Source organism: Eucalyptus grandis, chromosome 5, assembly GCF_016545825.1.
Source record: "Eucalyptus grandis isolate ANBG69807.140 chromosome 5, ASM1654582v1, whole genome shotgun sequence".
NCBI lineage: Eukaryota > Viridiplantae > Streptophyta > Magnoliopsida > Myrtales > Myrtaceae > Eucalyptus > Eucalyptus grandis.
This window is the reverse complement of record NC_052616.1, coordinates 13,456,892-13,470,809: the sequence shown is the minus strand read 5'-3', so window position 1 is coordinate 13,470,809 and position 13,918 is coordinate 13,456,892. Positions and strand designations below refer to the sequence as shown.

The following is a 13,918-nucleotide window of genomic DNA, read 5'->3' as shown; positions in this document are numbered from 1 at the left end:
GAAAACATCTTTAAAAAAGAAATTCCCCAAATTTAACTTATTTTCTCAAAGGAGCTTTAGATTCCCTTCATCCCTAGATTCCCTTCAAAAAGCGCCTCCTGACGATCCCGTGCCCATTTTTGGAGATTTAGGGCTTAAGCCTATTTGCAATCTTGGGCTGCAAGTAAACAGTATGCATTTTTGTGCTTTAGTGCTGTTACTGTGGCTTCTCTAGAGGGGTTGATGGTCCCATTATGTATGAGCACTCCCGGCGCATCGCACATGGGCTTTTGCAAAGGTCGAAGTCAGTGAAAGCTAAATTTTGGCAAGCGGATCGAGAGAGGGAAGCTTTTGCTCGGAGGCCTGATTATTTTAATGGCTTTGTAGTTCACTGCCTCCGATTTCCAATGCTGGTGTTACCTCAATTGAAGAGCATGGGTTTACCTAGATCGGCAAGGGACCTGTAAGTGGCAGTTTGGAGCTTAGGATGTTTTTATTTGTGATCACATTGTCTAGTGGTGGTCTCTATTTGGGTGCAAATGGTTGGTCGCCTGCCACCGTTGAAGGTAGTGTTTCTGTGGGTACATTGTGTTAGGCCTTTTGTGGTTAGTCATCCAAGTATGTCAGTGAATAGATTGCGCAAGTAGTTGAACTTGTAGGTACATGAGTCTGAAATGATTGTAATCTCTACTCCAACAATGCAGTACGCTAACCATGCTTGTTTGATGCAATTGGTCTTGTCGGTTGTAAGCTCTCTTCTATATTTTCTGCTGGTTAAAGCATCAGTATAGTGATGTGTGTTGGCTGGAACAGGCCAAGCTAGGCCATGCTAATCAGTCCAATGGAGAACTTTTGCATTGCATTGTGGTTTTTTTGTTGTAAGCTTTATCGACATGCGGACTCCTAGAGTGCTATAACTTGGCAGAAAATGACACTTAAGTGCTATAACTTACGAAAGGTACACTTAAGTGCCAAAATTGAAGCAAAATAAATCACTTGAGTGCCAATCTGGCCAAAATGCTGACGTGGCATTTTTCCGGCAAAGCAAGTGCAAAACGACGCCGTTTTGTGGGCGACATGGTAAAAAAAAATAATATAAAATTTAATTAAATTAAATTTAAAATTAAATTTAGTTAAAATATGAAAATAATAATAATTTTAAATTAAATTTAGTTAAAATTTTAAAAAATAATACTTTTAAAATTTTAAAAAAAAATTCACTTTGTTATGTCACATAAAATTAGCGGTTCCTTTTTTCCTTCTCTATGGTAGTAAGCTGTGGAATTAGGCCAAACACAATAAGGTTAAGGATTTGTGGTCGTTTGTCTCTTTTATATTTTAGCTAGAAAATTACATTTCAGCTTTTCAGCTAAAATTTAAAGATCGTTTAAATTTCCAAATTTTGTGAGCAATTACCTGTGAATTTTTGTGTTGATAGTTGTGTTTTTGAAAGGTTTCCGGTGCTTTAGATTAAATGAGTCAAATGCGGCCGTAGTTTGAAGTAAAAAAGCGAAAATAAAGACTAATTTCAAACAGACAAATAAAATACATACACACAAGCTTTACAGCGGCCCAGGCAAACCTGGCAAGCTGAGTATAACATGATATAACCAAACCAAATTGCCAAACCTAGTGATGCTTAATGTTGTCAAATGATTTTTCTGTTCGAATAGTCAATATCTATCACTGCATAACCAATTAAGGTGGCAGGACTAGCCCACTAGTATGTGCCATCAACACAAGTAAACAGCAAGGACATAAGCACTTGGGCAAAAGGCAAAAAGTAATACTCTATCAATCAAAATCTGATCTTCCAAGGTCTGCAAAAGCTTTTGACTTAGATCAGCAAGTGTTCTCTGCCATCCTGCAATAGAGATTTAAACACTCCATTTCGATAGAGAACGGGACTTTGGCAACAACTCTTTGGGAAGTGCAGCTTCCAAGATGCAAGCAAGCTAAGTAGGGCAGCCACTAGTAGATCTAATGAAGCCATGTTGTTGACACCTAATTTTTGAAAAATAAAATTGCATTTTGAAAAGAAAAAATAAAAATGGGGAAGATTGATTTGATTGATTATGTATGGAAGTTTGAAATTCTGAATAGCATTCGGATTTCGTTAAATGCAGAAACAATTTAAAAATCAAGTGAATAAGAGGCAATAATTTTGCAAAATGAAAGAAATCTGAGCATGATTGAGCTGATTGTGAAATCATGCTCTGATTTACGATTTTGATTTAATGCGACGAGAAGATGAAAATTCAAAAATACCGTTCGAATTTTTTTTTTTTTTTTGGTAAAGAAATGGTTTCGGAATTAGTATAAAAGAGAGCTTCATTTTTCGTAATTGGGGTGCGAAATATTGAGAGAGAATTGAAAAGAAATCGTGAAAAGAATTCGTGCAAAAAGGTGCAGAGAAAAGAGGGCAAATTCAAAAAAAATCGAGAGAAAAATTCGTGCAAGAAAAAAAGAGCAGGTGCAGAAAGAAAAAGCGTGAGAAAGAATGAAAGAAAAAAAGGAGACGAGCCTTTTCCGTCCATCTTCAAGAGGTAATCTTTCTCTGATCCTTCTGACATGCTGCAGAAGGAAAAGGAAGAAGATTGCCGCAAAGAGGAAAAGTCAATAGAGAGAGAGAGAAAGTTAAAAAAAAAAAGGGAAAAAGGGTAGGTCTTCTTCTTCAACAGTCCTTCGACCGGCGCTCCAGCTTTCTGCAACTCCTGTCCGTCGCCGCTTGCACATCCCCGCGAGCACTACCGCGCCTCCGCCACCGCCGCTCCGCCGGTCTCGCCCGACGCCCCGCATCGGTGACCCGCGACCGCCCGAGCTCCGCGCACCTCCGCCACCGCCGCTCCGCCGATCTCGCCCGCGACGTGCAGCCTCATCGCCGAAGCCCGCTGCTGCTGTCCTCCGCCAGACGACCCAACGCCGTTGCCTCCTGCTCGCTTGTCACCGCGCCAGAGTGCCGCCCGATTCGACGCACCCCTGCGCCGGAGCTCGACGCCGTCGCCGCCCAGCAGTCCGCGACGCCCCGACGCCAGCCGAGCCCCGCACCGCTGCCGACGTCGCCACCCAGCGACCCGCGGTCCAGCTCCGCCTCCGCCGCTGCTCCAAGCTCGAGCCCCTCACTGTCGCCGTCCGCCAGCTCCCGCCGGAGTCCCGACGCCGGCCACCGTCCGTCCGGCGCCCATCAACGCTGCAGCAAACCCCTCTTTCTTCAGGTGGTTTAGCTTTTTCTTTTATTTATTTTGTTCTATTTTATCTCATTTTAGTTTATCTATTTAAGTTGTAATATTTGATGTTAATATTTGTGAATTTAGTATGCATTATCCGTAGGGATTTTGTCCAAAATTAATATAATTATTAATTTAATCCGAGAGACATTAGATCATTTTTCTAATTATTTTTAATTTTTGGGCTTTTTGATAGAATCTCAATTGTTAAATCATAATAATTATTTAATTTGGTCCATAAGACTTCGGACTAGGTTTTTTAATTATTTTGAGTTGTTGTGATGGTTAGGGTTAGAATAATTGTTAATTTAACTTTGAGATGACATGTTATTTTTTTCAATTATTTTGATCATTCATTTAATGATTATATTAATTGTTTAGATTTCACCATAATTTAACAATTATTCAGCTTAAAAAAAACTAAAAAGAAACTAAAAAATCAAAAAAATCAAAATATTCAAAAAATTGCATGAGCATATAGGACATTAGGGTTTAATATAATAGACACGTAGGTTTAATTAATCAAATTTTTAGGATTATATTTCTAGTATTGCATTTTTAGATAATATTTTTAGGACTGCATTTTTAGATTTAAAAAAAAAAAGTTAGGATTAGACCTAAATGGCCGTTTTAGGGTTTTAGATATAATTGGCACATTTTCATATTCTCATCCTCTTTTTTTTTTTTTTTTTTAATGAAAAATAGTTTTCTAAGATAAGATAGGGTTTAAGTCAAATTAATCCCTAGAATAAATTAGAAAATTATCCCTTTTAGATAGATTAATTAGGGTTTTCATAAATTCTGAATTCCAATAAAATAATTGCGAAAATACTAGGCGCATGTTAACTAGTTCACATAATAGAGGCATTTAATCAGAATTTGTTAATTAGGTCATGAGGTGCATGTTAATTAATTTGTATAATAGATCCATTTAATTAGAATTTGCATATTAATAGGATTAAGTCATTTAGTTTTAAAATGTATTTTTATAAAAGAACTCCAATTGTTAAGAAAATCCAAAAAAAAAAAAAAATGATTGCTTGCTTTGTGTGATGCAATTTATTTATTTGAATTTTTTAAATAATGGATGAGCACTCGTGTGGTCACTACATTTGCATGATAGTAATTTAGATTAAAATAAATCAGCTGCTTGCAAAAACATTTTGAAAAATTAAAAAGAAACGGTACCGAAAGGGCATTAGAAAATTCTAATGTAACCAAGTCCCCGTACCCTTAATCTCTGGTTCGTAGGAGTAAAATAAATTTCCATTTATTTTACTTAGGTGTCTAATCGACCTACCATAAACTGATTAGTCGCGACTCCTAGATAATCATCTTTTGCATGTTAAAAAAAATTAAACCTTAAGTCGTGAATTGGTATAGGCTTGGGAGAGCCCGAGCTAAGTGTAAAAACTTAACAGTCCATTAACCTAATTTTAAGTGGTGCACCCGAAAATTAGGTCACAACACATGTACTGTAGAAAATTCTTCCAGATTTGCTTTCAAAATGCGCAATGGAAGAACAAAAGCTTGCAACTCGCTAGGACTGGCCAGTCCATGTGAGCAATCTTAGGCACTGTTGTTGGTTAAAGAGAGTAAAGAGAGTACTTTTTTTTTTTATAAATTTATTGAGATTGAAAGAAGTATATACAGGCTTAGGGTTAAGCCTTATACAATTACATAAATAACTCAGCAAATATTCCATCAGGATCCAGAGATGTTCCACCAAATTCTTTTCACTGACAGGCACATGTGAATTCAACCAAATGAGACGATGTCGATTGATTTTAAGTCCTCTACATTTGACCAAATTCCATGCTGTGGCCGAGTTGAATGCCTCATCTATCTTCTAAGTTTAAATCAGGAGATATGCACTGCTGCTAGCCACAAGGAGGTGCAACCATGGGGAGAAAGAAAACCAAAATGCCACAAGGCTTAGCCATGGGGAGAAGAACACCAAAAATACCACAAGTTGGCATGTGGGGACACATAAGTGCCAAAACTTCTAAAATGTACATTTAAATGCCACTTTTTTTATTTATTTAAATAGACACTTAATTGCCATATCCGACGTGATTTGCTGAAAATCTGATGTAGCAGTATTTTATTAGTAAAACTGATCTACATGACTTGTCGGGATGTCCACTTAGTAATCATTGTCTAAAAAGACGTCATCCTCCATGTTTCCCCAAATTAATAACCATAAAACAATGTTGTCCACTTCCGCGTTGCCGCTGCCCATCGACGAAGGTGCTAATGATTGTTGTCGGCCTTGGGAGAGGGTGGTTGGCTCTCGCTCGACCCTAAGCAAGGGCGGATGACCTTGCCAGGCTCGAGCTCAAGTGCCCAAATCTAGACAACATTGGTCCTCACTTGAGGCTTTCGACCATTGCCTGGCTAGGGTAAGGCCTTGCTAGCCCCAAGCGAGGGCCAAGGTGACGCTAGTGCTTGCTCAAGGCTAGTGAGGCTCGCCAAATTTGGGCGAGGCGTCACCCCTTCGCCCATATTTGGGTGGGTCTCACCAACCCTAGCCCTCGCCCCCAGGGAGTAATGGTTTTCGACATCCTCTAGATCTCGGCGCCCGAGCTTGAGCTCGAGGAGGGTTGTCAGGCTAGGCTGGCCACCCTTACCTAGGGCGGGCGATAGTCGCCAATCCCTCCGGTGATGGGCAACGGTGGAAACTCCCACTAGCAAGCCCTCCATTTTTTTCTTTTTTTGTTTCTTTTACAGTTTTATATTTTAAATAAATTTTAGCTTAGCTTTTTTTTTTTAATCTAATTTAGTAAAATTTGAATAAAAATTAATAAAAATTCTACATGGAAAATATAAATTAATTTAAAAACCACATCATTTAAAATTTTCGCTGAAAAATTTATGTTAGCTATTTGGTCAAAAATTTTCGCCATTGACATTTAGGTGTTCATTTCTTCTCCAATTTCAGTACTTAAGTATACATTTTAAAATTTTTAGCATTTATGTGTCTCCCGTACCAAGTTATAGACCTTGGGTTATTCTTCTGCCCGTAGCCACGTATGGGTTATTCTTCTGCCCGTAGCCACGTATGTCAACCTTGAGTTGAGGAAGAATTAGAATTGCAAGTTTCGCATCTGATCAACCAGTTATCCTTGAAGCATGCTATTAGATCCGTTAGCCATTGTGTCCATCTTGGATTTCCTTCAAATAATTCGGTATTACCTCATAATATCAGCTTTGTACTCCTTTTTTAAATCAACATAGTCACCAAAACTTGGGGTGCAAAACGTAGTTCAGCCAATTTTATTATTTTACGGTTCTCAAATCTGATATAAATAGGTGGCTTGCCTCGGGAATTTGCAGAATCGGTGTACCGTCCTCTGTGTTCTCGGTCTAGGAGTACAAGCACATCGAGAGGTTTGACGTCACTTGGCTGAAGCAGTGCCTTTTTAGACCATTGTCTACGGATGTCCGAAACCGAGGTTTCAATCCCAAGAGAGTCGATGTTGACTATGGAGGGAAGCATACGAAGAAGGCTCGGTTAAGTTCAAGTAGACTGGAGGGTTTTGCGTGCCCAGATATATGACACTGAGTAGGCAATTGGATACTTCTGTTCCTGCATAACACGGTATGACGTGACAAGGAGTTGTATATTGTATTTCATTATGACTAAGGCGACATCTTCCCTATGCCTGTCAGATGACATGCCATAAACTAATGAGCTTACTATCTGGCCATTCTTCTTATCCGGTTATTTCCAAAAATTCAACTTCCTTGGGTACGTGGTCGATGATCAGTTTAAGGTATGATTAAAAAGATGAAGTGATCAGCAGGTATCTATTGCGAGGAGACTCACGGAAGAGAATGCCAAAGATTTTGTTGAATTATGTCTGAAGTTTGAATCCATTATACGATACTCGATACGTGCAAAACACTTACATGCTGAAATGAGAAAAACACGTCCGAGGAGCATTTAATTAAAATAAAGGTCGTGTGGTAGAAGCCGAAAAGATTCAGCCCTAGATACGAGCTTCTACCGTTGGAAATAAAGGCCACACCATGTGTTGATTTTTGTGGCCTTATCATTTGTCAGCATGAAATCTTCTGAAGAGTTGATCGTGCAAATTCCTTCAAGCTTATTAAATGCACGCACATGGCCATGTGCATGCATGCACGTATAAAAGATATTGGTCAACACTTGCTGCTTCAGAAGCTATCACGTAGGCGCCGAATTCCCTCCCTTCTTGGTCACCTTTTGTGGACTTCTTTCGTCTTGTTGCGGATAAAGAAAGAGGGAAGGCTGAAGCTCTTCTACGTGTGTCAGTACATGCTGCTCAGCTCACACGCTAACATTAAATGCATGGAGGCGCATGCTTTGAATGGGCAACGTTCTGACAATTGGGGAATACAAGTTTGTTTTTTATTCCCTTCACTTCCACCGATAAATGGAGAGACGTCTGGAGCTCGTAAGCTACGAAAAAGAAAGAGCTAAAGAAAAAGAGCTCGAGAGACCGAGAGCGAGAGAGGTGAACTCATAGAGATTTGAGGCGGGAGTTGAGTCCATTGAGTTGTTTTGTTAAACATCGTGGGTATAAGGTATAAAGTAGGGCTGGGAAACACTTGAGTGTATATGTGTGATTATAATCCTGTAATTCTCAAATTTATAGTGGATTGATTTGCTGGCTCTCCCCGTGGACGTAGGTTCCGACATTCGGACCGAATCACGTAAATTTCCGGTGTCCTTTTGTTCCTCGTTTTATTTCGATCGATTTCTATAGCTCCCGACATAATTGCAAATACACGATCCGCTTCCGCTGCGACGCCGATTAACAACATATTTTTATTGCTAGAGATGCCCCCAATGAGTGGCAACTGTCAAAACAAGGAACCTTGCTGGCATTAGGCACTCAGAAAAGCAATCCATGAGGGAATGCACGCAGATTAGTATAACAAGTTGCTTGTTTACAACTTCAGCTATTAAAATGCTAGGTGGATTGTTTACCGAACATATGCAGGACATTTAGATTTGGAGATGATAGTAGGATAACAAGAGACCCGGAGCAAGCAGTGGAAAATATTCAGTCAAGGCTGGTGTTAGAGCCCTATTACATCCACTATATCCTCTATCTGTTAGTGAGATTCTGTTTGACACTGATATACACAAAGGAACAAGTAAAAGTGTTGTGCCAGAGTCGTAATCTGAACATTAAGGTGGCGACGAATGTAAGTATTCTGAGCCTCTCTCATTAACTGCAGTTCCGGATCTTCCCACTGCAATATGCTTTTGAAACGTTATGTGTTCTTTACCCTCTAAGCAATCTTCAGTCTTGAAAAATGTACTTCAGCTTAATTGTCTTTCATAGGTTGATCGTCTTTCATTGGCCTGGTTGGGAGCCTCTTGTTATTCTACATCGATGAACATCCATGACGCCAAAGGTGGAAGAACATTTCAAAAGGATAATATAGTGAACTAGCTGCTTTATTCATGTCATCTGTAGGCATAGCAAATTACCTTGCACTAGTATTTACATTTTTTACATGGGCATTGTATCTTCAACACACGCTATACTTACAGTCACACTCTCACATATACATGACAAACAATATGCACGTACTAAGATCAGGAAAAAGGGCTCAATCCTTTACTTCCAGCATGGAGGGAACTCATTGCTCCTCATGCTAGTGCCTTGGCGAGGAGAGGCATCGCCCTTGGACGATCTCTCTATCGATTGGACATCCCAACCTCCATCTCTCCAATATCCATAGTAAATTTCTGGAATGTGTGCGACCTTCCGATAATCCTCGTCCTGTTCGCCTCGCACAAATGTCTTCACCAACTCATCAGGCATGTCAAAGAACTCAAGTACTTTGAGCTTGGTCAGATACTCAATGCCTGGTGGCAGCTTCTCCAGTAGCTTGCAGCGCTGAATGATCAACTTTTCGAGACAGGGCATTGCTCCTTCCTCCACTTCCACGGATCTGAGTTCGTCAAAATTGTCGAGACCCAGAATTCTCAGCTTCCTAAAACCTTTGGATTTGAAGCATAAGGTCTTTCCTCCGTAGACCTGGAGCAGCTCGAGATGCACGAGGTTGGGCAGACTTTGCAGTGGTAAGAGTGGGTCATCCTTCAGCCGACTCCATCGTAAGTGCAACTTGACAAGACTATTGAGAGTGGCTAACCAGTTTGGTAGCATCTCGAGACGCCCTTTCAAGTAGATCCTCTGTAGCAATTGGGGTGGAGATGTAAGGTGCTGCAGATCCAATATCTCATCGTCCTCAACTGAAGCCACGGATATTGCACAGAGGTTGGTTAATTTCGCTATTGATGAGCACAAAGCCCTTCCATCTTCTTTCCTCAACTTCAGGATGCCCAACCTGCTTAACTGCGTCAGCTTCCCGAGCTCTCTCATGATGATGTCATTTCTCTCGTCGTCCACCTCTATGTAGCACAACTTTTCAAGGGACTGCAGAGCCCCGATCTCCGTGAGTGCCTTGAAGCCATACTTGTTGCACAAATAGGATATATTCTCATACCGATACACCAAGAGATGCCGGAGTTTTCGCAACTTCAAGATTCCGACAGGTAATCGTGTTACATTTGTGTGCTTAAGATCTAGTGTCTCTAGGTTCTGAAGCCTCCCTATCGAAGTAGGAATTGTTTTAATTTCGGTGTGCCTGAAGCTTAAATATCTTAGGTAGTAGCAGTCAACAACTTGAACTGGGAACCTTGACAAAGGTGTGGCTTGCATGTCTAAGACATTAAGCAGTTTAATGTCACATCCTAGGACAAAGTCAATAAATCCCCCGTCTACACCGAACATGTATAGAGCGCGCAGATGAGAAAGTGACCTGTTTTGCTGTGCAGCTTGCAGGCTATTGTGCAATGAAAGGCGGCGAACTTTATCTGGCCACATGTCGGTCTGCTCTTTGGCGATCGTTGCAAAGCTTTGATCACTTGATTTTGAAGTTATTATTTCCCTCTGGAAATCATGTATGCGGCACAACTTGACCCTTCCGTCGGTTGTCGTTTCAGCCACTTGCACTAGGCTTCTGTTCAGGAGCTCGCCAAAGTATTCTTTTGCAACTTCATCAAGTGTCTTGCCTTCTTTTCTCTCGACAAACCCTTCCGCTACCCAGAGCCGGGTCAGTCTCCTGCGCTCGATGAGGTGACCCTCGGGAAATACACTCAAGTGTAAGAAACAGGACTTCAGGTAATATGGCAAATCACTGAAACTGAGGGAAAGCACCCTCTTTAAGTTCTTGAGCCTGTTGTTGCCATCAATCTCGGCACGGAGGCTGCGTCGTACCACATCCCATTCATCAATCCTCCGTTTGTCTTTCGCGGCCAGAACACCACTGATGGCCACGATTGCCAGCGGCAGTCCTTCACACTTTTTCAAAATGTACTTACATATCTCCTCCAGGTGGGAAGGGCAAAAGTTCCCCTGAAATGTCTTCCGACAGAAAAGCTTCCACGACTGTTCCGGATCGAGTGGTTCCATATTTTTGACCAGCCCATTAAATTCCTTGCAGGCGGTAGATGCCAGCTCAGCATTCCGGGTTGTGAGGATAACCCGGCTTCCTTGACCATTGTTGGGCAAGGCGTGCTTGACTGCATCCCATTCGTTTATGTACCATGTGTCATCGAGGACGATCAGGTACCTCCTCCTCTGAAGCAGGTCCTTGATGATCATCTTCAGCCAATGGCTGTTCATAGTGTTGGCTCCTGGAGGGACCGGTTTCCTGATCACCCTCATGATCTGATCAAGCATGTCTTTGAGGAGCTCTTCGATCTTGGAGGACCGAGAGAGAGTGATCCACGCGTACACTGCGAAATGCTTCTTCACGGAGGGGTCTTCATAGACTTGGTTCACCAGAGTGGTTTTGCCCAACCCTCCCATTCCCACGACGGAGATGACCTCCCGCCTTTGAGGCCCGTCTAGTAATTGCCCAACCAGGTCGTTCTTCGGCTGCTCAATGCCCACTACGTCAGTTTTATCTAGAAGAAGGGCATTACCTCGGTGGTCCTGCCACGTGTTGTCTGCGCCGATCGAGCTGGGACCTTGTTGAGCCCTGCTAAATTTGTAGCGCAGCCTCCGGTGCCCATCGCATATGCCCTTTACTCTGGAGTTGATGCGCTTTATCTCGGACGTGACACGGTATCGAGCCTTCAGGTTCTTGATGCAGCAGGACATCCTGCTAATGAGGCCGGTGAACCCAACTCCGTGATCATGTCTCAAGACCAGCGAGAACTCGTCGAGAGCGTCCTCCATGTCATAGGCTGTGTTTCTTAACTGCTTCACCCACACTTTGACTTCCTCATCGCTTTCCTCAAGGGAATCTGCTACCCTGAGGAAGGCTCGGATTCGCTCCCAATTCTCCTCTCACTGAGAGGGCTTCTTCTTGAGCGCCTGTCAGGAACCGCACCTCATTCTCAAAGAATTGTGCGAGCTTGTTGAGTAGGTGAGTCACCGGGCTCTCCGCCATGCCTCTAGTCTGGTGGGTGGTGGTGAGGTTTCTGGTTTACGTATTGATGGAGGCTTTAGACTCTGGTTGCAAAAGTTGAGGCTTTTAACAGTGTCTCAACCGTTAAACTGCTTGCTTTAGTGAAACTTATATTTATAGGTTCTTTGTGTGGGATCCATGTCTGCCTAGCACAATGTACAAGTTTTGGGTTATTATAGTGATATCCCTTTTAAATTTGCATGATCCTGTTAAATATTTCTGCATTCGACAGCAAGCTATTTAAATTTTCTTGTTTCATGGGGAAACGTCTGCTAAGATTCACAAGATCAATTGCTTAGTACTTTAATCATTTGTAGTTTCATCTTATCTGAATAAGCTATTTGTCAGCAAAAATAATGTGTATAATGTTTGAATTTTATATTTCTAACACAAAATCACTGGAAATTTCCAAGGAACTTCCGAGTTATATTTTATAGGATTAGTTTCTTATCTGAATCCAGGAACAGCTAGTTTAGATGTGTTTGTTGTGGGTTCACAATCATGTCATTTTCTCCATGTAGCTTATTGATGTATACATATATAAATACCACCACTTCCTGCTTGATCACGGCAATATGTCGACATTAATTTTTCTTGAAAAACTTTCATTGCAAGTTATAGGAGATGCCTTTGACTAACATTGATGGAGGAAACTTTCAATCGATTCAAAATATCCCGATGATCAACGGTTCATCAGAATCGAGACTTCAACACCAGAGACAAGGAGAATCCATCCATGCCTGAACATTCTAGTGAAATTCGCGGATCTATCATTGAGCATCACAAAAGCCAAACGTATTTTTTGACCAGGTTACCTTAAGGAAATTCAAGCAACATTTCATAGCTAGGAAGTAGAAGAATTAAACAAGCAGCAAGGCGATGAACAAGCCGATGAGCTCAGATTATAAGCTAACTTCACTGTACAATCCTCCGATTTTTCCATGGCATTACCTACCGAATCATGCTGAATCATTTCAACTATGAAATGGTCAATAATGCAAACAAACAACTTGTTTATATAAATCCGACGTGTTAATCTGTAGCGATGTATAAATCCGACGTGTGAAGGAAAAGTGGACAAAATTTGAGAGGAAAAGCAACACTAATCGAATTAAGAATAGGACTATCATTACATATGAAGCAATTTATTAGATAGAGTAGAGAGTCACATTTCGGTCACTAGCGACGGATAGCATTAATTAATAGAATGATGTTGAAAATCTTTATAGAAATGCAGAATCATGGCGCCTTTTCGATTAGACTGGAGCGGCTGTCGCTATCTATTATGTGGAGTGATTAGGATTCCATGAACACGAAAAGCTGGCTTTGTCAAGCCACTGTTCCAAGTTAAGGCACGAACTCCCTCCTTACAAGTTTTGTGACATGCACTTAATTGGACAACCATTTGTTACTTACTTATCGTTAGGTCACTGTCTCTTATTTTAGTGGGAGTAGTTCGCTCGTCGATCAAATTATAGACCATACTCTCAATTTTCTATCGATGATCTTGTATAGCTATTCTTATGCCTGATCAAGAAAAGAGAAAGGGAAGGGTTGCAGAGAAATGAATTAAGATCCGGCTGTCATTAAATCAAATGAAATCAACACATCTACACATACACAATTTAGTTTGCCGTATCCACTTCTGCAATTTGCTAATCTATGCTTAAACGGCATCAATTTTCTTATGTCATGCAGAAATTATGTGTTACCGTTTGAGTTATATTTTGCATTTATTGAAGTTTGGCCTCAAGATTTCAGCAATCTACTGTTGACAGTTTTTAAGTTTGGGCTTGTAACAGAATTAGTTCATCTGAAAATTTCGTCCAACGAATACACTAGCTAACGAAAATCAGAAGGACGAATTCCGTTTTACCTCGATGCATGTATTGCATTTGTCATTGTCTCGACCTTTCCTATTCCCATGTCCGCATCAGGGAAAATGGAGGTGCCGGTGCTGAATCAAGGACTCCCAGAAAGCTTATCCTCTTGACTGGCCAAAGCCAAATGAGCGTTTGGTTCTTAAGCAATTACCTGTGAGACTTTCAAATGTGACGAATACATTCTTTCTCATTCAGAGGATTCAGACAAATCTGTCTCTATTGAATGGATAAGGACCGACCCTTGACCCTTAACTTGATCTTTGATGGCCCTATTTGGAGCCTTTAGCCTTATTAACGAGCACCAAGAGTTGTGGATAACTACTGCATAAGAAACAGAAGCTAATTTCGTTG

General features: G+C 41.1%; 1 protein-coding gene across 1 annotated transcript; it reads right to left on the bottom strand.

Annotated features, from left to right (window-relative positions):
* Positions 1-8,642: 8,642 nt before the first annotated feature.
* LOC104444267 (disease resistance protein RPM1) lies at positions 8,643-11,776 on the bottom strand. Its single transcript, XM_010057917.3, has one exon. The coding sequence runs from the start codon at positions 11,450-11,452 to the stop codon at positions 8,822-8,824; it is 2,631 nt and encodes an 876-aa protein (XP_010056219.2). The 5' UTR covers positions 11,453-11,776; the 3' UTR covers positions 8,643-8,821.
* Between the last annotated feature and the right edge of the window lie 2,142 nt (positions 11,777-13,918).